At 46.4% G+C, this 26,400-nt stretch overlaps 1 protein-coding gene across 1 annotated transcript in view; it reads left to right on the forward strand.

Annotated features, from left to right (window-relative positions):
- Positions 1-358: 358 nt before the first annotated feature.
- The window catches only part of LOC103772629 (vascular endothelial growth factor receptor kdr-like), a gene marked incomplete at its 5' end in the record, with an annotated part of 49,054 nt that continues 23,012 nt past the window's right edge, over positions 359-26,400 (forward strand). Inside the window, 4 exons of the mRNA XM_008939970.1 lie at positions 359-534; positions 10,993-11,143; positions 14,544-14,649; positions 22,610-22,718. Of these exons, the coding sequence (XP_008938218.1) occupies positions 359-534; positions 10,993-11,143; positions 14,544-14,649; positions 22,610-22,718 (542 nt within the window). The remainder of the gene's footprint in view (positions 535-10,992; positions 11,144-14,543; positions 14,650-22,609; positions 22,719-26,400) is intronic.

The raw sequence follows: 26,400 nt of genomic DNA on the forward strand, positions 1-26,400 counted from the left end.
TGGCTGGTTTGGAATCCTAACCCAAATCTGCATAGCAGAGCAGCAGTGAAGAGGAGTCTGCTCATGCAGGTTCTGCTTCCCTGCTCTTGGTGAAGATTCAACACTGTAAATTCCTCACTGACCTTCAATCCTCCAGCTCACAGACTCAGGCTTTCCCAGGAGCAGTCAAGGGTCACATATACATATTGAAAGACAATTCTGCCTCATTAATATCTTGTTTTAACACTGATGACATAAATTTTGGCTAACCTGTGATCTCCTGCACTTAGTACTGCACATTCAGCAGAATTTGGGGTCATCTAGACGTATATTTATGATCACATACACATGATGAACCTTGATGGGACTTTCACAACAGGTACAAAGATGGCAAACTGATCAAGGACAACCACACTTGCTACGAGCCAGACCCAGGGAAGTACAGACTGGGCATAAGAGATGTGAGACCAAAGCATGCTGGAAACTACACCATTGTCTTGAGCAACACAAAATATGGCCTGTACAAGAACCTCACCATGCAGCTGATAGTGAGAGGTAAGGACTTGATGTTTAGCATGACTTCTGCTGGGCTCTTTCTCATTGTTTTGTGTGGTCCTGCTTTAGCAGTGGGCAGGAATGGGTGACATCTCCCCATGTTCAGCTGATATGGCACAGTTACAGCCCCCAAAAATAAATGCAGAGATTACTACCTTGCTTAGGAACCTACCTTAGATATACCTCATTCCATCCCATGTCAAATCAAAGCAACAGAACAGAGAACAGAGAGCTGGTGTGAGGAGTTAGCCTGAAACTAGGTCTTCTGCAGTCACTTTCCACTGAGACACTGCACCTCAGGTTTGGACCAATATCTCTGCAGTGGGAAGCAGAACAAACTTAACAGGACTTACATTTTGACAGGAGTTTTGGAGGACAGCTAGCAGTGAGGTCTTAGAGCCAGAGGCACAGTTTCCCAAGAGAAGTGATGGAAGTTTTATCCCTTGAGATTAAAAATCAGCTTGGGCAAAGCTCTGGGGAACATCTGTTGGGACAGGAAAAGTCCCAACAGGGCTGATGGAAGGAACTAGATAAGCTACCCTCTCTTTTATGTCTCTCCATCATCCTGCTACAGAAATACTTTCTAAGTCTGTATTTTATGTCTTGTCATTTATCTGCTCAAGAACTTGAGAGACAGGTTCATTTTCAGGGGCACCTGGAGAAAACTGAAGTAAACAGTGGTGTGCACTGAAGCAGGTTCACTTGACAAAGAGGGAAAATGAGTTTTGGACTCACATTTATTAATCTCCCTTGCTGGGATAATGGAAGACAGAGCCACATTGTCTCTTTGCACATCCACTGCCTCTTTTAATCCATTGAACTTGGCAACAGAGATTGAATCATGAGGCCAAGTAGGAGTTCAGCAAAAGTTAGCTCTGCTTCCCTTTGTGTTTCCCGAGCTTCGCTCAGCCAGAGAGTTAGATAAAGTTATTGAGAGAGATTTGCTTTCTTTTATGTGGTGAATTCTTTTCTCCTTAACCTCTTCACACCTAAAAATATTCTCAATTGTCCTTTGTACACTTACAAACTGCTGCACCATGTAACTTCCAGCATTTGTGGCTTTCTCATTTCACCTTTCAGAAAGGAACAGTGCCTAAGAAATGGAGATCTGGTCACTTAGGCACATTTGGCCTGTTAAAAATGGTAAATAAGAGAGAGATAGATAAGATACCTCAAACACTACATGAGTGAAGGTGTGGAGAGAGCTCAGGACATGCTGATGGTCAGGTACTGCTCTCAGCTGCTGGGGAGGAACGTGTTGAGCTGTGCTCATTTGTTCACTTGAGGCTGTCTTGTTAAGAGAACGGAAACATTCAAAGGAAGAGAAAATTAAGAATGATAATAAACTATCTTGTCAAGGTAAATACTGGTGGTTGCATGCAGAAGAGAATGTTTACTTGAAGAGCAGCCATTCCCCAAATAGGCATATAAAAAAACAAACAGACCTTGTTTCTATCAGCAAGATGCTATTTCAGGATTAAACCATCCCATGCTCCTAACTACAGAACAAGCCTTTCATCTTTCTTGTATGGACCAGTGTGTGCTATTCTGGCTCTCACACACAGTGCATGCCTAGCATGGTGCTCATTGTTTGCCTTCTGAGAGAGCAGCCCAACAAAGACTTCAATCAGGAGTAATTATTTAATTGGAAACCCACCATTCTCAAGAGCCTGCAGAGTCCAGCAGCTGCAGGACTGGAGAAGGTGTCGCACGAGGAAGCTCAGGAAAAATAAACAGCAAGTGTTTCTTTGCTGGTAAAAGAAAAGTTATCATAGGAATGAGAGCAAGCAAAGGACAGTACCTGCCAAAGAGTGACACTGTTTTCAAGCTAAGGGCTGCAGATAATGAGGACAGTTGCCTTGATTGTAGCCAGGACTGACACAAAACACCTAGGAAATCTCTCTTGCCTGTGCCAGGCTCTGCAGCACTAACCTGACATGCTGTACATGAAGTCTCTGTCCAAGGAGAGGGTCATTTTGCTGAGATGCATGTGGGTAGAGACCAAAAAAGGCAATTTTTGCTCTTGAAGTTTATCCAAGAGCAGCAAACTGCCTTTTTTTCTTGTGCTTTCTGTTAAAAGTAAAGGGACTGCTTTTTCAGATCTGGCATCATCTGCTTTACCTTCCAAAAAAACCCAACCTTCTAGCCATTGTATGCAGGCCTCACCCTGCCCACCACTGAAACACAACCCCCTCTGAGCTGGGAGGGGTGATCCAGGTCTCTGCTTAGAACCACAAGCAGTCTGCACTTACTGAAGCTGGAGTTTGCACACAGGGACTGGCAGATTCAACACAAAATTCCTCTTGGGCTTGCAAGTGAACAGGGTGGTAGGAGCATCAGTTTTGCATCACGTCTACAAGGTGGAGCCTGCAGCAGTCCTGCACCTGATAAGCCTCACACTGGGCACATACCATGTGCCAGCTCCCTGCTGCTGAGGAGTAACATTTCTTTTTGAGTCACAGCCCAAAGCCAGGGCCAGTCTTTTACTCCTCAGCTGTGAAAGTGAGGGAGCTCTGCACTAGACCATCAAAGAGAAGATGGCAAGTTAATTAAACAGACTGTGGAAGGAGAAGATCAATGTCATTTGAATATGTGGGGACACTGCATTCAAGAAATTCTAAGCACACAGCCCCCTCCCCCTGTGAGGCTCTTCAAGACAATCCATCATTAATGCTCCTGAGTGTCACCATCCATCAGTGTGCTGTGACAATCCATCCACTGCCACTTTGACCTAGGTGTGGGGCAGATTTAAAGTTAACACTGCTGTGAGCTGTTGTCCATGAGGAAAGTATGAACAGCAGCAGGACTCTTCCATCCAACTGCTCTGTATTAGTTTTTCCAGTGTATTTTATTCAGCACCAATGGCAGCAGAAGAGGATTCTTTAATGACTTCAGAAGTCAGCTGCCTGAGCCCTGCAGGACAGGAGTTGATATGCAGTGCATCTCCTGACCTGCCAGAGGACCAGCACTGCTTCAGGCTCTCCTTGGAGTCACCTCCCACAGCAATCACAGTAGTTCTGAGGGGACACCCTACGTGCCAGGTATTTCACCCCGTGGTGATGAGTAAAATTCTAGGAGCTATTTCCCCTCCCCAAGCTTGATCTGGCCATAAAACCTCTGAGTGTCTGCAGAGTGCAGACGTATGGAGCATCTCAGCTCCACAGAGACAAGAAAAAGCAAAATGGGCAAAGAATTCTGGAGGGAGGCAAGGACCTGGCTGACAGTGTGCAGGAAGGAGCACGTTGCCTGGCCTGGAGGAGAATCCTGCTGCTATGCCAAAAATGTCTCTTTAAGAAGTGGCTTAGCTGTGCCTCTGGTCACCCGTGTTCCCACTGCAGCTGGAATTTAATCTTGCAGGAGCACATATCTCCCTCGTGGAGTCACCTTGGCTGATGGTAGGACTGAAGTCCCCAGGAGGTAGCTGACTGCATTTTCAAAACACTCCTTCTTTACATATTTACACATCAAACACTGTCCAAGAAGCGGCGGGTTGCTGTGGTTTTGTTTTGTTTGATTAAATTCTTATTGAGGAAAGCTTCAAGAAAATAATGTCCTGAAGAATTTGGAGGGGAGGGAGCGAGGAGAAGGAACAATCCTAGCAAACAGCTGGTGGCTGCACATCTGAGGCAGCCAAGGAGGAGAAATGTGGGAGAAAAGAGTCATTCCGGGCCGGAGTACAAAGCGGTTTCAGAACAAAACACAAACAAAACCCCCTCCAACCTATTTATGGGCAAGCAGACTGCATTTCATTCTCACCCTTGTACAAGTCATCTGCATGTATCAGGGCTCTTGCTGAGCCCCTCTGGAGCAGCCAGCATGCTCTGACCACCACGTTGCCAGTGCAGATTGTATGGAGGCAGAAGTTAATTCAAAAATGGGATGAATAACCTCCCTTCACCACTTTGTCTTTCTTCTTTGGCCCAAAGTTTCTCTCCTGTGCTCCCTCCAGGCTCTTCCAGCAAATATTGCTTTGGGTTCCAGCTGCTCTAGTCAATTGAAATTACATTCCCTCGTAGAGTCCTTGATCCCCCAAGCTCTTGTGTTGTATCTATGCAGGATGAAGTGCTAGAAATGGCCTCTGCTGTAAGCAGCAGTAATTTTCAGGCTCCTTATGAATTCCCTAGCTCCTGGGCAAGGACTGGAATAAAAAGGGTGCGTGGAGAATCCACGTGTGCACTGCCACGTGCTCCTTGCTCTGTCAGGGAGGTGACCAGCTACACCTCCAGTTGCTGCTAGGGAGAATGAGCCCCAGAGCACTTGCTGCTGTGTGCTGTCCTACTCTGTAGTCAGGCCAGCTCTTTGTATTTGGTTTAAAATCAAAGGCAGTTCTGTGCCTGACCTATTTTGGCTTGCAAGGGATGAGTTGACATCAAAGGAGTCCCCAGTGATCTCCATAAAAGTTAATAAATATGTGGTGATCCATGTGAACAATACCCCATCACCTCAACCAGATGCAGAAATAGTCTGAGGAGGGAAATGAGCCTTCAGGATGAGGTTAATGCATTTGGGCTATGCCAGTTCAGAGAAAAACAGCTCTTGGAGTGATGGTTCTCAGCTCAAGACAGTTAAGACAGAGGAGAGACTCCCACAGCCTTTTATGCATGGAGGGGCCACTGAAATCTCTTAAGTTGGACACAGTGAAAAACATGAATTTCTTTGGATTGTTAGTGCAACCCAACTAATGATCAGGTTAAAGGTCTGAGCCAGACAGGAGAAGCAGGGCTCCATAAAATGATCTACCTTCCCCTCACCTGCATGCTTGGCTATCCTGCCAGCACTGGTCTCCCTTTGTGTGTCACATCCATCTCCTGCACAGCTCCTTGGAGGACGACCCACTCAGGAGAAGTCAAAAGAGAAAATCTCATTTTCCACCTCCTGGGCCAGCTGAGCAAACTAGAAATCCCCAAATAAAACACACGTGTTCCTCCCCAAGCCCTTTGCTTTGCTTTCCTCCTGGGTACTGGCAGCAAAGGCTGTGGCCAGTGCTTTGGGTGGGCAGGACACTCAGCTGAGAAGAGCAAAGGCAAAGAGAGAGAAGAGCTTCAGTCTGTCCTTCCAGTCTCACCAGACATAGCCAGGAGAGAAACAACTGGCTTTTCCTGGGAGCTGTATGAAAGGAAGAAAACACAGCAGCACAAACAGGCTGCAGTGGGCCTTTCTGGCACACTAATTATTAGCAAATAATGAAGGATTTTCTCACTGACATCAAGCAGCAAACCCTGGACACTTGCAGCTCCTCAGTCCAGCCTCCACTCAGCCTCTCTGTGCTCCCAGGAGAGCCCCTAATGAAAAAGTCAGATGAGCTATTTTCATTTTGCTGCAAGTGGCCAAAGCAATTTTCAGAAGGGGAAGGTGGGGGCCTGCTGGAGTCTGCCAGAAAAAAAACAACCCTGAAGCATTCAGCTCACGTCCTTGCAGCAGCAATCTCTCCCTGACAGCCCTTGGAAGCCCGGGTGGTGGGGGGAGGCTGGGAGGAGGCAGCCTGTGGTTTCCACACTGTCCTCAGCCAAGCCTGCAGGTACAGCAACTGTTCTCTCTTTGGGAAAGCAGGCAAGGGGGGCAGAGGCAAAAATCCTAGAAAACTGCCTGCTCTGCTAAAACCTCAGCAGTTCATCGTGAGGCATTTGCTTCTGAGCTCTGTTTAGCCACAAAAAATAAGATGGGGAGAGACAGAAGAGAAGAGAAGAGAAGAGAAGAGAAGAGAAGAGAAGAGAAGAGAAGAGAAGAGAAGAGAAGAGAAGAGAAGAGAAGAGAAGAGAAGAGAAGAGAAGAGAAGAGAAGAGAAGAGAAGAGAAGAGAAGAGAAGAGAAGAGAAGAGAAGAGAAGAGAAGAGAAGAGCATTTTTTTCCCCCCAAAGCTTGGCTGCATCAGCGTTGAATGACAGACCTGGGAGAGGTGGTACAGGACCAGAAGAGTCACTTTTCCTCCTCCAGGGTGAAGACAGACACTTCCCAGTGACAGTACAAGATCAGAAAAACCAAACCTGAGCTGCACGGCCATTGGAACAACAAAATTCCCTGTAGGGCAGGTGAGGTGCCCTGTGATTCCTCTCACTACCTGTTCAGGCAGTACCTGCCCCTGTGGTTTCTCTCCCACTGGCTTCCACCCTGCTGGCAGTGCCAGACCCATCTGCAGTGCTGCACAAAATACAACTGAAACCCAGAGAACCCAACCCAGACAACCACCCAGACAAAACCAGCTGGGGTCAAACACAATGTTCTCTTCAGCTTGAAACAAAAGTTTTCTTTTCAGGTCAATTAACTCCATTTTTTTCTTTCTTAACAAAAAAAGAAAAAAGAAAAACCCCACAAACAACCAAAACACAGAGACTGCTTGTAAACCAAACACAGACAAACTTGTTTTACTTTGGGGGAAATTTCATCCTCTTTTTCCCATGCCATTTGACCAGTCCAAATGGCATTAATGAGTTTCTTATCTACCTGACAGAATATTCACCTAGCTCCACTTGCAGAGCTTATATTTCTGTTAAGTACTGCACAGACATCAGATGAAAAACTCTAAAGTGCAAATTATTTTGGCTTCTGGGAAACAGAAAGGATAAATAGAAAACAAATTGCTACTCTATCAGTAGTTTTAATGAAGCCCCACGTCCAGCAAAGTATATAAGGTGGAGACTAAATGCTTCACTGGACCACTCTGATGTTATTTTAATGATGTGCTTCATAGAATCATAGAATCATTTAGGTTGGAAGGGACCTCCAAGATCATCCAGTCCAACCACCGAGCCACCAGGGCTCCAAAGTCCTCTGCCAAAACAGATCAGAATCTGTCAGGGTTGGAAGGGACCACAAGGATCCCCCAGTTCCAACCCCTCTGCCATGAGCAGGGACACCTCCCACTAGATCAGGCTATGTGAAAAGATTTTTTGAAACCCAGTTTCAATGGCAGTGGGGAAGGTATGCAAACAGCAGTTCAGTCAGAGGGCATGGAAAGTAAAGCAAAGTTTCTCTAAAAAAGGGCAGGGAAACTTTCTATGTGCTGTCCTCTATATTTGGATGCTGCTTTGGGTGACAAGTGTGCAACCCCCCAATCACATCTGCAATGAGTTTAGAGAGAGAGAGGAGTTCCATGGAGAAGGGGCAACACCAGAGGGTGGATGTCCCAATCCTTGTTTTGTGCCTAACCAGAGGCACCACTAGGAAGTGAGGTGAGATTTACATAACGCTGATCCATCTGGAACTCACAGAGAGCAGAACTGCCTTTGGATTGCATTTCACAGTGCAGCAGCAGCAGGGTCTTTAGTTATTCAGGTCAGCTCTCATAGCAGCAATTGCACCTCTGCAAAGAGAGCTGGGGATACAGTCACACTTGAAGCCAGAGAAACCAAAACCCATTTATTTCGATACATTTAAAGCCATCTGAACATCACATGTTCCAAAGGCAGCCAGGAAGGAGAAAGCTTTTAAGGTTTGTTTGGCTTCTGCTGGAGAAAACTCAGCCTGAGGAAGGCAATGGCCAAGGGATGGGAGGCTGGGGGGGAAGCAAGCAGGCAGATCTCAGCACAGGGGGGAGTGGGAAGGCAGGAGTGGGATAGGGAGGGATGCTTCAGGCCAGGGATGAAGCATATTTCAACATCTCCTGCAGTTCAGCACCACCCTAGCAGGCAGGACTGCTTGTTAGGGGCAAGGCTCTGCAGGAAGGTGCTGGCTGAGCCCAAGGTAGGGTAGCAGAGGGTGCTGAGGTCAGGCTCTTGGCACAGCACAGAGCTCCAAGGAGAGGGGAGGGCTGTGCACTGCACTTGCAGGAGGAGGCAAGGAGCACTGAAGGGTCTTGCAGAGGCTGCTGGCTTGGTGACTCAACCTGTGTCCTGCCATTAGTCCAACTCCTAAAGCTCCCCGTTCCAAACAGCTTTTTATTTTGCATGCTTGAAAAGCAGCAACACCACAGATGTGTGGGTGTTGATGAAAACCACACTTCAGACACATAATTTCAGGTGCAACCAGGAAGCTACTTGGATTTTGGAGGTGCTCACAAAGGGATTCAGACCCTGAGCCTTACCTCACACCTACAGAGGAGCAAAGATAAAGAGTCTGTGTATAATCCACCCTGCTGCTGAGTAAGCAAACTGAAAAGAGAGCAAAGCACTGTTTGGAGGAGGGAGAGAGTTCTCTGAGAAATGCACTGCTAGGTGTACCCTTGATAATCACTGGCTTGTGACAGTGAGAAAGTTTTCAGCCCAAGGCATCTCCCCCATTCCACATCACAAACCCCCAGAATGCTGGGGGCAATCACAGAATCCTTTTGGTTGGAAGAGACCTTTAAGTTCATTGAGTCCAACCATTCCCCCAGCACTGCCAGGTCCCCACTGCCCCGTGTCCCTCACCCCACATCTCCACGGCTTGGGAACCCCTCCAGGGGTGGGGACTCCACCACAACTCCAAGCACAAAGAGTACAAAGAGTACAAAGTTGTGGAAGGGCCTCGTCCCTGCTCCAGCAGTGCTGCAGTGAGGGTGGGGGGCAGAATGACACCTACCACCCCTGCAACACTGCAGGGAAAAGAGAGAGACACAAAAATTGCTTCAATTTCAGAGTGTCGTGCCTATAATCAGCTAGGACCCCACACTAACTGTGTTCTAAGGCACTGTGAAAGACATGATGGGGAGGTGTTTTTAGCCAGCCCCTCAAATTTTAAGAAAATAATTGCTGAAGCTTCATAAATAATAATTATTTCAATTGATGAATCATTTTGACTCATTTTAGGTTTCAAGTAATATTTAATAGTGCCGTGCAGTAAAGTAATTGTGGAATTAGGGATTCATTCATCACTCATGTATGTTCTTATTTGAATTGGATCAAGTTAAAATCATTATTTCTTTTTTAGAAGGATAATTTAAGTGACAGTCAACACGTTCATCATTTCACCAAGACTACAGAAAAATCCCCTAATATTAAAAGACTGGAAGGCAACCTTGTCTCCCATAGCCTCTCACAAACACAAAACCACATAAATATACTCCCCAGGTTTGTAAAGCTCTGTTCTTACAGCCCAGAAAACTTAACACTTGAGGAACCTTTCCTGTGACACTTTTGTATGACACTGAAATGTTAATTGGGATCTAAAGAAGGTTTTTTAAAGCAGCTAATGTTTTACTGCAGCATGGGAGTCAGGATATAGCTGACCCAGCTACAGTCAATGCCCCGTTTCGTGGGGTGGAGAAGGAAATGCTGATGTGTTTTCAGGCAATGATGAGGTCAGAAGATCTTTCAGAGTCTGGCAGGAGTGAGAAACAGAACGTGAGGGTCCCACCAAGACATGGGATCAGACTGGTCAGTCCTCTCACAGGAGGAGAGGGTTGGAAGGGAAAGAAGCTGTTAGAAAAGAGAGGGAAAGGGCTGGAGATTGATGAGGTGGGCAGTAGCTCCTATTTACAGATCTGGGGCCTCCTTGACAGCAGAAAAAATAAGTTAACCCAAAAATTAGGAATCTAATCTACATTCACTTCCCAACTTGTCAAAAGCCCTCCGTGTAAAGCAGCCACACTTGGCTGCACAGAGGTGTTCCACAGAGGGACCCCAACCAATAAATCTGTTTGATTTCCTGTTATGAGAAGCAGACAAAGAGATATGGCCAGGGATGGGCAGAGCTGTCTGCATAAGGGAAGAGTCTGTGCTTTCACCCCAAACTCAAACCCACCCTCTCTGAGGTTAGGAAAAGTTCAGTTCACTTTGGGGATTTTTTAGCATTATTTCTCCTTTTTGCATGTTCCCGTGGGAGCTGGAAGTGGATGGGACAAAGCATTTCTTTCCTGCTGGCAACGAGCAGCCCTGAAAGTGTCACACCAAAGTTTGCTTTTGAGAGATTTCCAGTCCAAGGGTGTGATCTTGCAACCCCTCCAGATGTGAATAATGCAGTGACAGTTTTAATGGCTTTGCTGTTGGTGAGAACTTCTTGGCGTTGCTCTACAAGTGTTTTCTCCCCACCACTTCTTCCTTCCTTTCTTTGCCCCTTCATCCAGTGCTCATTACACAGAGGGAAGGAAAGCAAAGTTTTCAGATTAAAAAGACCTTTTCTTCCAGAACCCTGGGGAGAACCTGCACAATGGTAACAACGTTGTGGAGCAGCAGCCCTTGATAAGGTTCCTCTCAGGAGGTGACATCAGAGGTTGAACACTATTTTGCCCATAGTAGGTGGACTAAGAGCCTGATCCTGCAGTCCCTGACCAACAGACATAAATTTTCTAGAGGTAGAGAAGGTCCGTGATGACATTTGGAAGGATGAACGTGGTGGGATTTCAATGAATTTTCTGAAACACCACAACTAACACACGTTTCTGCAAATGTATGGTTTGGTTCTGCTGGTAGTTGCCCTACAACTTCAGTGACCTCATAAATTCAGCACTTTGCCATCAGAGTGAAAAGCTGCAAAACCTTTGACAGAAGCAGGACCATGTGAATTTCCTCATTTGAGTTTTGTTTGTTTGGTTTTTTTTCTTCAGAAAGACCCAAGATCTATGAAAAGGAGACTGATTTTGATAAGATTGAGCGGGTGGAACTAGGAGGCAAACACAAGATCCAGTGCACCGTGAGCGGGAATCCCGACCCGAGGATCGAGTGGAAGTGGCAGCCCTGCAGCCCCACGGGCACACTGTAAGTGGGCAGCCCCAGGGAGGGACACCTGGCAAAATACCTGGGCAGTTTCAAGTCAGTCTTTCTTTCCCATCCATCTTATTTCTCTGAGTTCAAAATCACAAGCAGTGATTCCCCACCTGAAGATCTCGAGGGTTACAAAGACATTTAGTTGGGTGTGATCTTTTTGGAGCTACAAGCACCTTCTGCATTATCAAGAACTGGGTCTAGTAAGTTTAAAGTGACTAAAGATCAGGCTTGAATTTTCTTTAACTTGTCCAGCTATGTCCCTCTGACTTAGCAAGATCTTTTCTTACACCTCTTGGATGCTGCCTACGTGGCTGACAAAGGAAAAACAGAGAGGTGCTTCCTGTGTAGAGGTCCCACAGAAGAGTTCCACACTTTTTTTCCCCTGCAAGAGCTGTTGTCAGACAAACCTGCTAAGGGTTTGGCTTCATTTCATTGCCATATGGAACTTGTGCCACTTCCCAGGGGCTGGCTTCACTAGTGCACACTGAGCAGGAGCTCCTGTGGCAGCATCTGTGCTGCAGGAGCTGGGGGAGGTAGCCAAGCCCTCACACCTTCCTGAGGGCCCTTCTTGGCTAACCTCTGCAGGCAGACTGAGGTGTGGAGACACAGAAGCAAGTCAATGGGTCAAAACTGTCAGGGAAGAATGAGGCATGTTAAAACACAAGATGCCTTTTGAGATTCACCTTGTACAAGTAGAAATTGTCTTTGCTCCTGCTTTTAGGTGAGCAGAGTGACCTACAGAGAGAGGTCTTGGCTGGGGCCTGAATGGTTCCCCTGCTAGCCCCAGGGGACAGACAGGAGCCACGTGTAACAATTCTGACTGCACTTCAACCCTTCCCTGCAATGAAGTTTTCCAGCCATTAACAAAACGAAGGCAGGTCCAGGAAGCAAGAGAGAAAACTGCAGGATGGTTTCTTATTTTCTCACCCTTTCGTGATGTGAATGAGAAAGATCACAAAGAGGAGTCCCTTCCCAGGTTCTCTGCTGCAGCAGTTGCAGTGCTGTTGGGTGACCTAGTCCCAAGCTGGGTCTAACAAGTGATCTTGTGTCCCTCCAGGAGGGAACCAGCCCATGACCTCGTTTAGGCACTTCCACTGCTCCTGCAGGACTAAGAGGGCAGAGGTCTGCAGGCTTCAGCAGGGCTGTTGGCACAGCAGGTCAGCAGAAAGCTCATGAGCTGCTGCTTTTGTATTGCTCAGCAAGAGCAGGATGGAAACACCCTATAGAAACAAGTTATGAGTCCTTTAGGAATGCCACAGAGATGACCTGAAATCATTTCCAGACCTTTCTGTCTATGGAGAGAGAACTGGTGATGAAAACCAAATGAAGCCAGATTCCAACCGGTGATCCAGTGGCAAAAGACCTCATATAACCCTTGTTCCAGCTCCCTGCCTCTCTGATCTTATCAATTTAAACACAATTGCAAAGTGGCTCTACCTCTTCTGGCCCCCGGGGCAGCCTTATCTCCTTCCAGCAGAAGCTGTAGGAGGATTCCTGTGGGAAATGACACAGCCCCCATTTCCTTCTGTTGTTTCACTTCCTCTCTCTGTCTCTCTTTCTCTCCCCCCTCCTTACTGGTGCACTTTGAATCCCCAAACACTATCATTGTTCCTCATAGCTGGGATGTGATTTGCTTCCTTTGAGCTTTTCCCCTTCATCCCCAAGACAGAATTGTGCCTTGCAGGAAGTCACTCAAGACATCTTCTAATTAGGCTCTTTGGAGAGCTCTAAGCCCTCCCTTGACCCAGGGTGTTACTCATGTCTTTGTGCAGCTTTGGCAAAGGCATGGCTGATTTCTGGATGAGTTTGCTGCAGCATCAACCTTTGCTCATCACCTACAGAAATCCATATTCCTTTTACCTTCTCTAGTCCTCATCTGCTGCTGTGAGGTCGCTGGGACCAGAGGTGCCTCTGCTGAGAGGAGGAGGAGGCAACAAGGACACTTTCCTGTCACACCCTGTGGTGACTGGTGGAAAGTGCAGTTGCAGCCAGTTGTGGAACTGAACTGACTCCACTCACTTGCCATGAGAGTGTCACAGTTTGTAACCTCTGGCCACACTGGACTGGAGCTAACTGGCAGCTTGAAGATTAAAGGCTTCCTGAGTTGCAGAGCTGGCAGCTCCCCCAGCCAGGACGCCTGGAGCTCCAGCCCTGCTGAAGCCTCTGTGCTCCCAACCATCAGGGCTGGGTCTCTCTGCCCATTTGTTCCAAGGATTGTAGTTAAATAAGACAGAAAAGCCTTTTGCCTCAGGTGGTGCAGATATAACTCTCCACATGACGTGCTACATACACTGCTCTTGGCCCATGGTTCCAAAATGGAGATGGATAATGGACAGAAGTACAGTTATCCTCTGGGGAACAGGCAATGTTAAAGGAGCCTTCTGCTCTCATTAGCATAGAATAGTTTTGCCTGGAAGAGACCTTTAAGATCATTGAGTCCAACTGTCAACCCAGCACTGCCAGGGCAACACCAAACCATGTCCCTCAGCACCACATCTCCATGTCCTTTAAACCCCTCCAGGGATGGGGACTCCACCACTGCCCTGGGCAGCCTGGGACAGGGTTTCACAACCCTTTCAGGGAAGTCATTTTTCCTCAGGTCCAGCCTAAACCTCTCCTGGCACAACCTGAGTCTGTTTCCTCTTGTCCTGTCCCTTGTTCCTGGGAGCAGAGCCCGACCCCCCCCTGGCTCCAGGCTCCTGTCAGGAGCTGTGCAGAGCCAGAAGGTCTCCCCTGAGCCTCCTTTGCTCCAGGCTCAGCACCCCCAGCTCCCTCAGCTGCTCCTCACCACACTTGGGCTCTAGACCCTTCCCCAGCAGCTCCGTTGCCCTTCTTTGGACATGCTCCAGCCCTTCAATGTCTTTCTTGCAGTGAGGGGTCCAAATCCCAGTATTTATCTCTTCTGCTCCCTCAGCCTGCACTCCTGGAGGCTGAGCAGACAGACAGACAGACAGACAGACAGACAGACAGACAGACTCAGCAACACTCACCTCCCCATGGCTTTGGATGATTGGCATTTTGAATTCTGAGATGCACTGCCAAAGCTAAAAGAGAACTTCCAAAGCCACAACTGCACTGAGCTGGAGCATAACTCAGCCAGATTAAACTCTCAGGATTTAATTAGCTGTCCAGTATCTTCCATTTTCAATCTTTAGAAAGTTTGGGTGGGTTCTTTGCTGAATCATATACTGATCATTTTCCACCTCTGTCAATGTGCTTTGTAAATGATTTTGAAATGTTGTGAGGAGGTGACAATCTCCAGCAGCAATAGCTTTGTTTAAGACCTAAGACCATTGTGTAAGGATGACATTCTGCCTCCTTAATAACACCTCCCTGGGTTATCTGCCATGAGTCAGGCTCTTCAACACCACCTTTGCTTTTCTTCCTCCAGGTGCAACCCCGATGGGCAAAAAATTGTGGTTCAGGAGAACACCTTCATGGGCAACAAGATCAGAAGCATTGAAAACATACCCATGAATTTTGGGGATAAAAGAAAGGTATGTGTCTGATGGAAATCTGAGCCATGATGTCATGGAATAGCAGTGGGCTCACCCCGAGCTCTCTTCCTGCAGTTCCCAAGCTGCTGTGGGTTGTTAGCATGCTTTAAATTCCACAGCCCTGGGATCATTTTCAGATCTCTGCTGTTTATAAATGCTGGGATTCTGGCAATGATGTCACACACCCCGTTCAAAACTCTCCAAAGACTTTTGGGTCAAAAACCTTTCTGTCTCCTTCAGTCCTGAGAAAGTGTAAGACTGGTTCAGTGCAAGAGGGGTCTTGTGAAGCACACACAACTGATAAGGACTCTGACTTCATTAAAATGCTTCACACTTTGAGGGCACTTGGTACAGCCCAACCTTCCCAGCTCTCCCAGCAGCAGCAGTTCAGCAGATGTGTCACTTAAGAGGCCCAGGGTGGCTAGAGATAGGTGGCCTGATTTTCAGAGGGTCTATGTGCCTGCAGTGCCTGCCTGATTCAGCTGGAGCTGTCAATGTTTCTTCACCCCATTGGGTTGCCAATCATGCTTCCAATGGAAGTGGGAAGCCCTCCTTCCTTCTACACTTCCCTGCCTCCTTCCCCTCCCAAAAAACACTGGGGGAATGTGAAGAGCAAAGGTCCCAGCCATGAATTATGTGCTGAATGCCTCCTGGGGTACCTGTGGTGACACTGAGTGACTCTGCTGACCCAGCCATGCTAAGCCTGGAGAAGCTGCTGCAGCAGCTCTGCTCTGGACTCACAGAACCCCGTGCCCTGGGGGAGATGCTGTGGTCTGGCTCAGAGCACTGCTTTACTCCTGCTGCACTTAGAGAGGTTTGTGGCTTTCCATGTGGTTTTGCAGCTACAGGTGTCACAGTGGATGCTCCAGATAGTTCAGTGCCTCATCCTGCAAGGTGCTGGATGCTGCTGTTCAGATCCCAGTGCAGCTTTAAGCAGATGATAATTCTGGGGCTACTCTCATGCTTAAAGTTAAGCACAAGGCTAAAGTGCTCTTCTGGATGGGGTCCAGACTAAATCAGCATCTGGCAGGATCAGTGCCTGAGCCATCTGCTCTTTCTCATGGAGACTTTCCAGCTCTAAACATAATCTGAACCAGAGCTCTGAAAACATGGAGCTTGGGCTGGGAAGGGGAGAAGCAGAGCTCACATTTCATGCCCGAGTTTTCCCATTCCTGGAAGATATTTATAAATTGGATTTATTTAGATGGCATAGTGCCCCTTAAGTTCTTTTTTTTTAAAAAGAAAATTCTCTACAGATTTTAGTTCTTAGGTAAAAGGAACTACCTACAAAGTGCTAATTACTTGTAAAGAATGGAGGTTGGTGAGGTGCCTACAAAGTCTCTTCCTTTTCCAAGACTCTGGTTGCTGCATGGACTGACAAGAGTTTTGCAGCTCTCATGGCTACTGCTTCTCTCCATGCACCTAAATGTATGACCTGGTGTCCAAGAGCTTGGTTTCTGTGTGCTGATCACTTCTAAAGCTACGTTAGCTCCCACCCAGCTGCCCTGCACAGCCACCTCTGCTCTTTCTATAGACTCCAGGCACCCTGAACTGTTCATTTTGAGACGTCTTCAAAAGCTCAGCCTACAGCCCTTTAACTTAAGCTTTGACATATTTCATTATTAAAGTTTCATAAAAATACTTCTGTACAAGTTACATAATTTTACAATTTATAGTACATTCATTATTTTCACCTCCTGCTGATCCACTGGTTGAAAACACATCCTGAGGTGTTTCCTAATAATTTTCATGTCCTGATTAAGATTTATGCAAATCAATATAACTAGATTTTATGAATCTCAGGTTTCAGCACTCTGTCTCCCTGCTTACATTAGCAGACAATTCCTCTCCTTACCCCTTCCTGAAGTCCAAGGTTATCTGTATTAAGTAAAGTCTTTAGATAATAGAATATAATTCAAAAAAGACACTGATGAAAGCTAAGAGCCTCCAGACTTTTCCTTGTATTTTATCAGTCATTATTCCCACCAGACATGGAACAGACAGGAAACAGCCCAATTCATTCCCACCATGTCCTAGCAAGTAATTCATCTGCATTGACCAGCCAGATGAAATAATAAAGACCACAGAATCACAGAATCATTTCACTTGGAAAAGACCTTTAAGACCACCAAGTCCAACTCTTAACTCAACAGTACCAAGTCCACCACTAAACAGAAGCTCCTCAGCACCTCACCTACATGTCTTTTAGATACCTCCAGGGATGGGGACTCACCACTGCCCTGGGCAGCCTGTTCCAATGCTTGATAACCCTTTCCATGAAGAAGTTTTTCCTCAGATCCAGCCTAAACCTCCCTGGGTGCAGATCCCTCTGAAGAGCCTCCCTACCCTCAAGCTTATCTACACTCCTGCCCAGCTCTGTATCACCAGCAAGCTCACTGAGGGTGCACAGCAATACCTCCTGGTTCAGCCACACACAAAAAAATGCATTTACACAACTAAGAAGATGGGCACAAACCCCCAGAAATGACCAGAGCCAAAGTCTTGCTCCAAAGCAGGCTTGCAGGGCAGCAGGCAAGGATTTTTCCAGCAGATCACTGATGCTTGATGAGACTTTTGATCCCATCGAGATCTTTGATAACTAGTTGACAAAAGTGACACATAAAATTGAGGTCTCTTGTCATCACCATAACGATCATTCCATTATTATTCAGAGATAGAGAAGTGATTTCCCACCCCCCCTCCTGTCTCCTACAGGCCAAGTGAAGCCTGTGGTTATTGTTAACACTATGAAGTACCTCACTGAAGTTTTGGTCAAATCATCTTTGAGGCAATTGCATGGTGCTAGTTTAATTTTTCCAGTGGTTTTGAGTGAATATTGAACTTTCCACTTTGTGATTTAAACTCCTGTGCAGCTACCTCTCCAGACTGCTTTTTAACACCAAACAACACACCCACGACTGCATCAATTACCTGAATCTCCTCTTCAGGTTGCATGGAGCTAGGTGGCTATTTTGTTTTCTTTTCTGTTAGTAAACATAGGGGTCTGAGCTTGGGAGAACTGGACACAGCAGAAAAGAACAGTGAGATCCATACATCAGTCCTCATTGCAGGGTTCTTTTCATCTCTTTTCTTTCTCTCATGTAGTTCTGAGAGGGGCCTGGCCACATGGATGTTTCTGCAGTGAAACTCAGACATCTCTTTTGCTGATGAAATTCATAACCCCTCAAAAAAATTACCCCAAAATACCAGGTTTAATCCTCCTGAAGGAATAAAAAGACATCAGAGTAGTGGACTGCATTGGGTGAAAAGTAGGTGAGGAACTCAGCAGGGCTGTTTGAATCTGCCCCCTGTGTGGGTGCCTGCTGCAGGGAGCTCCCACCAGCCTTGGCAGGCTCTGGCAGGGGAAGGTGAACAGTCAGGGACCTGGGTTCTGAACAGAGCATCCACCCTGGGAGGGTCTGGATGGTTCAGGCACTACCCAAGCACAGCAGCACGTGGACTACTCCACTGTCCTTGGTAGGTCGTCTTGGGAGAGCCTGGGGAGCAGCAGGGACATAAATGGTCCTCTGCCTTCCCTGCCCTCTGAAACTTATGAGCTGCAAACACTGGGAGTGAGGAAGAAGCAAAAGGAAGAAGCAAAAGGGTGGTAACTCCTCACAACCAGCCAGCACCTACTCACCTGCCCTACAGTCAGAGAGATCAGTCCATCCCTACTAGAAATCTACACCAGTTCCTCCAGAACCACCTCAGACCTCTGCCTCTCCCCAGCTTCCTGTCCTGTCCAGCACCTTTCCTGAGCACACAGTACCACCACCAGCTCTGCCACACTGTGAGGACAGCAGTGATTGTTCTCAGTGTACCAGGAGAGGAACATCCACTGCCAGAGAAGAGAGCAAACCCTGCGAGCTCTCACTCGACTCAGACTTCTCCTCTCACTCATCTTTAGTCCACCCTTTAGGGTGTTTTGAATGAATGAACCAAACTCATGGCTCAGAATTGTCAGGCTATAAAAATAAGTGTTATTCTGTGCCATTCAAGTAGATGGACTGGGAGCTAGTGGAATATTTCCTTTGTGAGGTCTCTGGTGAAGTTCCTATAATTTCATCTCCAGCCACCTCCACCCCAGCTCTGCCAGAGACAGACAGCTGAGAAGTTTTCCACCCACGTTTTCTACTCCTCATCCTCGCCCACACAGAGCTAACGAAGTGAAAGAGAGAAGGACTGTTAACAAAAGCCATTGGAGGGAGGGATTAGACAAAGGAAAGAAAAGGCAAGGAATAACAAGAGAGATTAATTCACGCTGGTTCCAGCTTTAAAAAATGCCTTGCTGCTCTGTCCTTACTACGAGATGTCTTGAAACACTCATGGTACATGGCTGTGGAATGTGATTTGGCTGTTTCTAAAATAGTTTGGCTTTATCAGCCCAGGAGCATTGCAGTGTAAGACATATGGACTCTGTTGAACTATTCCAGTGTGAGTTTTCCCAGCAGCAATGTCCATTTACTTGTCGTGGCTGTTCTTCAGAGATTGGTAATTTTCTTTCTTTTCTTATTGAGTTTTAAACTTAGTTTATGCTTTTATAGCAATTATTTACTGGCTAATAATCCTTTCTTTGGGCTCGTAGGATTGGGTGGCCATTAGGTTAGGTAATAGGAAAGGGAGCCCTTCACTTCCAAATCCAACACAGGCAGTCAAACCTGGTCCCAGGGCTGGTGTTTGGTAGGTGAACTCAGAGGATCTTGGTCCAGCTCCCACTAGGAAGATCTCTAGACATCCCACACCAATAATTTGTTGGTAATTACCATCATTTCCAGCACAACCTGCACAGAAGCTTAGGACTGGACAGCCACAGAGTCTGTGATGCCACATGTGGTCAGGTACCCTGCCAGGGGTTAATGTCTCATTTACCTTGAGCTGCTCTTGACTCTAGGACATGGAGAAGAAGGTGAAGTAAAAAGTGCAAACTCCCAGGCTGTAAATCCATCACCAACAGCAGTTTCACTGGAGAGAGACAAAGCTTCAAGGCAATTTCAGATTTCACATCAGCATCATTATTTAGGCTGAGGAGAAGGTGCAGTGCTCTGTCAGGGAGCAGAGGTTTCTGGGTGGAAGACATGAGAGACAGCTTTGATGGGAGCCCTGCTTGGAGTAAGAGGTCAGAGAGGAGACCACCAGCAGTTAAGTTCTTTCTGTGATTTCATGAGTCTTGATGTGGCAAACACCAACATGTCTCAAACTCCTCTGTCTTGGCTCTGATTCCAGGAATAGAAAACACTTTGCCAGGTGCATGGACTAAGCCCACAAAGTAGATTATCCCCTCAGCATTTTTTCCACTCTCTACTAAAGGTCCTCAAATGCTGGGACGGTGCCACCTCACTGAGAGGAGCCTGTTAACAGTTTTCACTGTTAATAATGGGAAAAGATTCCTGTGTTTGGTTGCTGGAGTTCAAATTATTTTCTCACTCAGCTTCTTTTTGCAAACTTTCCTTGAAATGAAAGTTGCATTGAAAATGGAGGGGTGGCATTCAGAAGAACAACATCCTTGTAGCCTGCCACTGTGACCAAGTACAGATCCATTCCACGTGGTGAAGTTTGTTTAGCTTGGGTTGCCTACAGTGGCAGGTGATGAACGACTGCCAAAACATCAGCACTGTGAATATTATGGGGTTGAATGTCTGGGTTAAGAGGGGTTATGTTTCAATGGGATCTCCTTGACTGGTTTCAATGGGATCTCCTTGATCTACAGCTACTTCAAAAAGCAGATGCTGCTGCTGGCTTCCTAAATGTTTCTTGCAGGGTCCTGAAAGACAAATCTATGTGGTCTTACAGAAGGAAGGAGGATTTGGATGCCCTTTGGTATAGTATCACTCTGTTGAGAACTAAACCAGGGTTAGGTTAGTTTGGCAGCTGAGGATTTTGTTTAAGATGCTGGAAAGACAACTGGACTCCTAATCTCAGGGATTTTTCTCACTAACTAGTCCCCAGATTTTTTCCTACCATCATTTTAACACCTTTTTCACTGTCACATTTAGACACAATGGAAGCAGCTAAGATGAGGTCTCTGCAGTAGAGTTATTTGCTTTGTTTTGTTTTCCCATTACCATGTCAGGCTTTTCTTGGCTTGTGTAGTTGGAGGTGTTAGGATGTGTGTGTGTTCCTGAGTGTACCTGTGCATTTGCCTCTGGGCCACCAAATGCAGCTTGAGGCATTGCATCAGTTTTCAGGAGAGCCACAGTGTCAGCCCTAACACCTTGGATATAGTCCAAACTGGGGGATTACATTCCCCTTTATGATTTTAACTGGCTCTACAGCATTATCCTCAACTTCCCATCTAGAGCTGCCACTTAGCAAGACTAATAGCTGCTAAATAGCTGTCCAAATTTATCCCCTTCTGTCCTCAGCACCTACATTTATAAGGGCTTTTTCTATTCCCAAATACAAAATTCTAAGATCCAGTAAACATGAGGAGAAAGAGCTTGGTCCTGATTCAGCAGCAATTCAAAGGCCAGTGTCTCCTGCTCCAAGCCAGGGGTAGTGCTCTGAACATGTGCTTGGTAATAACCTGTGGCATTGGGCCCACTGCTGCAGGGAGGAGGAGCAGACTGCTGCTCTGGGTGAATTTATATCCAACTTAGAGCTATTTTCACATCAGGAATAAAGGAGAACTGTGCAGCTCTTTCTTTGGTGGACACCAGAGGGAGCTGGGTTTACTGGTCTCCTCTTTTCACCCCTAAATGTGGTTTGTTCCTCTTCTTGGTTAGTTGCTGTGTTTGGTGCCCATGACAAGTAGATATTTTTCCTCTTACCCATTATTCTGCTGAAAATGTTCCCCATTAAAATGTAAAATGCACAAGGGATCAAAACCTTTGAAACTCATTTCCCTAATAAAGTGCCAAAGCTCAGAAAATCTTAAATAACTCTCTGAAAATACATCCCACACAGCTACAGACAAATTCGTGGTGCAGCTTTATGAGGAGCAGAGGAATGTCTTGTGTGAGTTTAGTTTAGGATATTAAAAAGAAAGTCCAGAGATGCTTTTGTGCACTTCAAAGCGCTCTCTGGAGATAAGGACAAAAGGCCAGAGGGTGTTATAAGTTTTGATTCTCAAAGTCCATAGAGAGGATGGCAAAGAAAGTGATATTTGTTCCAAATGTGAGGGCTCAGAGCTCCTCAGGTGAATGGCTGCAGGGGAAGTGAAGTAATCTTGCAAGAACATCTCTGTCTTGGTGGGTTAGACCCTGCTTGCTTGCTACTAGAAATAATTAGAGCCATGAACCTGCTCCATGAGCTTGTGATGTTGCATCATGACAGAGACAGGGGGGTGCTGTATGGCCAGCTCCTCAGGAAGAAGCCCCTGAACAGAAACAGGGGTGTAGGATGCTGAAGGAACACAAGTTCTGAAGAACGTGTCTGAGTTCAGCCCCATGAGTAACTGATCCACTGCCCTTCTCTGTGTTGTGAAGCTGAGAAGTGTTCCTTCCTTCTCCTTCATGATCCTCCCTTACAGCAGAGCAAAGCAAAATCCTGCAGTGTTCTTTAGACCACGTCCACATGAATGACCCTCTTCCCATGCAAACAGGGGGGTCCTGTTACCCACCAAAGCCATAACTGAGAAGCAGAGAAGAAAGCAGGTGGATGTGGGGCTCATTTCCAGGGTCTGAGGTGAATCTTCCAGGTCCTTCACTTCAGCTTTTTCCTGATCTTGTCACACAAGGACCTCAGCAGTGTGTCAGAGGGGAACCCTGTTTTTCACGGTGGAGACAGGAAGAAAAGAAGGGGAAGGTTTAGGAATGAGGAGGGAAGAGAATTAACTGGGGCTGAGGTGATATGAGGTGAGAGACCAAAAACCTCAGAGAAGCCTTTGTCTGTGAGCTTCACTCAGCACTGGAAACTCCTTTGTTAACTACTGTTGTACCATAAAACATATATTTATACTCTGAAGCCTCTCTGCTCAGCCTACACTACACTCAGAGCCTTTTCTTCTCCCTTTGCTTGGCAGATTGTGAGCACCCTGACTATGGAAAACAGCAGTGCCTCAGGAGTCTACTACTGCCTGGCTTCAAACAAGGTGGGCACAGACGAGAGGAGCATCGAGTTCTACGTCTCAGGTAACAACACACACTGCACAAAAAAGAGATGCTGATGGTCTGATTTACCTTAAAGTTTTCCAGCACTGGGGAGTGCTCCTTAAAACTTCTGTGAATCCCTTCATGTTGTGTTTTCAGAGCACTCCCAGTGACCCAGTCCCAAGCTCTTCACCACATGCAAGGTTGGCTCCTGCCTCAGAGCACCAAAGGGTTTGGCATGTCTGATATCAAGCCTGATGCCCCTCTTGCCCTTTTCAAGCTGCAGATGCAAGCCCTGAGTCTGGCTGCCTGTGTCTTAGAGCAACACTCATGACATGTGAGTGCTGTCCTCATGAAACCTCTGTCCAAAGCTATGTCCTCTGCTGTCTTCCAAATGCCTGCAGCCTCTCCCTGACTCAGGAGAATGGTTGGTCTCCAATTAAGTCAGCAGACATAGCAAAGGTGAGCAAGGCCAATATCCAGCCCTAATCCAGGGCTGATACCACTGGGAGTTGTTGTGATGTTGGATCCCTGCCCGAGCAATTAGCCTTTCCAGTGGACTTTAAGGAGGGAGGAGGTGGACATGCTATTTCTCCAAAGAACACAAATCCAAACAAATATCTGCCTAACCTTTCAACACAGAAATTCTTCAGTAGTGAGATCAAGACCTACATAATGCTTGTAGGAAAGATGGGAGCTTAAAAAAAGAGAAGAGTCTGAGGACAGCCTTCTTCAAATGCTTAACCAGAACAAACTGAATCATTTCTGTGTTCACTTTCTGGATGAGTGGATGTTGGCTGGTAGAATTTGCCTCAAAATAACCATTTTCAGAACAAAAAGTGCAGAAGTGTCCTGGAAGGTGAATGTCTGATTCTTACTACTTGGTTTCTTCCCCATGAAGCAAGTTCTGAGGGTGAAGCTGGCTCGTGGCAGTGCCCAGCACTCCTCTGCCTCTCTTGTGCCCTGTGTTGTTCAAATTCATCTCTCAAAAGTAATTGAGCACATTTCAAATCCAAAAAAGGGCTCTCTAATCATTGCTACCATTCTTATTACACAGAAGTGCTAATATGAAAAATCTCCAACAATAACGACACTGGTGCCACACAGGGGAAAGATTTCACCTCAATTTGCAACCTTTTTGTACTACTCCAATGCTTTATGGAGACAGGAACATGTTGAAGCCTCCAAAACATATTTTCTAAAGCCCTAACTCTTATTTACTTAGGAAAAAGCCCTTCAAGGTGCACTTTTGGGAGCTACAGCTCAGACATAAGAGGTCCTCAAGATATCTGAGGCAGGCTGAAGACTAGTTATTCATTTTATACTACACCACTTCCAAGTGCTGAGTCTGATGTGGGTTTGTTCCTGCTCTGAATTCTGCCAGCTCTTATGTTTGGATGAGTTCCTCAAAGCTGTATGTTCCCAAGATAGTCACAGTACTTTTTAATCCTTGGTGACCCAAACCAATGCTGCAGCAACTCAATAAGCAACTAGGCTAAGATCAGATTCAAAGGGTTAAATCCATCCACGCACCTTTCACAACTAGGTTTTATTTTAGCAATAAAGTTATGTAAGGCTTTTTCCCCCCCACAGGGAGCTAATATTTCAAATTTTTTTATTTGAAGATCATTCCAGCAATGTTTTGAGACACAAACGTTGTAATCATGTCATTTTAATTATGAAGGAAATGAATCAGTGGACAAAATCACTGACAGAAGTTACGGTGGAAATGTTTCCACCAAAACAGACCAGGAGGTCAAGAGGTCTTGGCAAGACAGATTCTTGCCTGTGAGGAAAAGATGGTGAGTCTGGGCTGTTCTGGGAAGGAGACAGATGCTGAACGAGCACGACAGACTTTTTTTAAGTGCTGTGTTTAAAAATAGTGGTGTTTAGGAATTAGAAATAGATGAAATCTTTCTAAATGTGGCCATCCTGAAATAGGTTATGTTGCAGGGACAAAATAGCAGCAGAGTGACCTGCTGCTGGGTTTCTTTCCATGATGGTCCTCTGCTGAGTAATGCGTGTTACTCCAGCTAGTGGCCAGGCTGCTGTGGAAGGTCTGCCCCACAGATCTAAAAACAAAAGCATTGTCTTCTACTGGGTGCACTCAGAGGAGAAAAAGTGACTGCCAGGATAGTCTCACCTCTAGTCTCAGTGTTGGAGGGAAGTCCAAGGCCAGTTTGTGAGGTACCAAACAGGAAGAGTCCAAAAGCTGGTCACTTTACCATTGCTGGGCTGATTAATTTTATGCAGATTGAACTTAATAGCTGAGAGAGAGGCTGAGTTAGAGTCTGAGAGGACCCAAGTGATGTGTGGGCCTTTAGGACAATGTCTAGCCCATATTCATAGCACTTGGAAGTGCTCTGTTCTCTGCAAAACAGCTGATAGCTGTGGGACTCCACAATGAACTCAGTCACGTGTTGATTTTAGAGACCTGCTCTCCCATTATCTCCTACCAAACACGCTGCTGGATCCTGAGCTGCTCTCAAACATTTTGGCTGAATTGAGCTTAATTGATGTCTCCCTGGTCAGAAATCTGACGATGCTACAGCAAACATGCTGCTGGATCCTGAGCTGCTCTCAAACATTTTGGCTGAATTGAGCTTAATTGATGTCTCCCTGGTCAGAAATCTGACGATGCTACAGAGGCTAAACTCTCTTCTTCACTCAAAAACCTGTTCCACTAGGTCAGGCTTGAAATGTTTTGTCAGGACATGGGAGAATGGTAGAGGAGAACTGTGTCAGGTGTTCCCCAGGCTGCACTTGCTTGCTGGAGCCATGCCTTCCTTCAGCCTGGAATTTCCATCACCACCACACTCATTCCTGAAACATTTGTTTACCCCAGTTGACTCATGTCCACAGCCATGTTGTTCTTCCACCACAGACCCCCCCAAAACTCCCACAGACACTGGAAATAGCACTGCTGGCTATTTTTAAATCATTTCTTTGCCAGCAGAATCAGAAGGGTCAGCAGGGCTTGGGGGTCACGCTGAAATCAAACCATATAAGGCGACCAACGTGATGAGGAATCTTATCACTCAGTGACAGCCCTGAAGCCTCTCTGTGCTCCTCCTGCACATGTCCTCACTGGTGTCCCACTGAAGCTCCCCCAAAGCTGTTCCTGGCAGCAGAAACCTCCTCAGCAAAGCAGGAGCTGGGTTACCCACCATCCCTTGGCCTAACTCTTACTCCCATATTTCATTTTTGTGTGTGTAAATCCTTTTCACTGATTCTTTGTGGAAACAACACCTCTCCCTTGCCTCCCCCAGTTTTGACACCAGTGTTCCCATTTAAGGCAGGTGACTTTTTTGCCATGGGCAGAGGCCATCAGATGCTCAGAGCTGCTTCCCACCGTTGCCCACCAGCAGCTCCACCCCAAAGGACACTCAAGGCTGACTTCCTCGTGCACTGAAAAGCTGACCTGATGTCTCCTGGCAGCATTCACTGCCATGAACAACTATTATTTACCTTCTAATCTCTGGTCTGCACCTTGGAAAGGGCAACTCTATATTACTGTAGGCCCACAGTAAATCAAATTCTAGCCTCTGGATGATTGTGCTACATACAACAAAATGAGTTCCCACCCATATGAAATCTCTGAATGTTCTTGGAATACAAACGAATTATGATAAGAATAACAAATAACAAGAAAAGCCCTTTTCCAAGGGTTTATCTGATTGCAAAACCTCTGAAAAATGGAGTTAAAGATTTCTACCAGAAAGAA

The sequence above is a fragment of the Merops nubicus genome, unplaced genomic scaffold (assembly GCF_000691845.1).
Source record: "Merops nubicus isolate BGI_N331 unplaced genomic scaffold, ASM69184v1 scaffold2005, whole genome shotgun sequence".
Classification (NCBI taxonomy): Eukaryota; Metazoa; Chordata; class Aves; order Coraciiformes; family Meropidae; genus Merops; species Merops nubicus.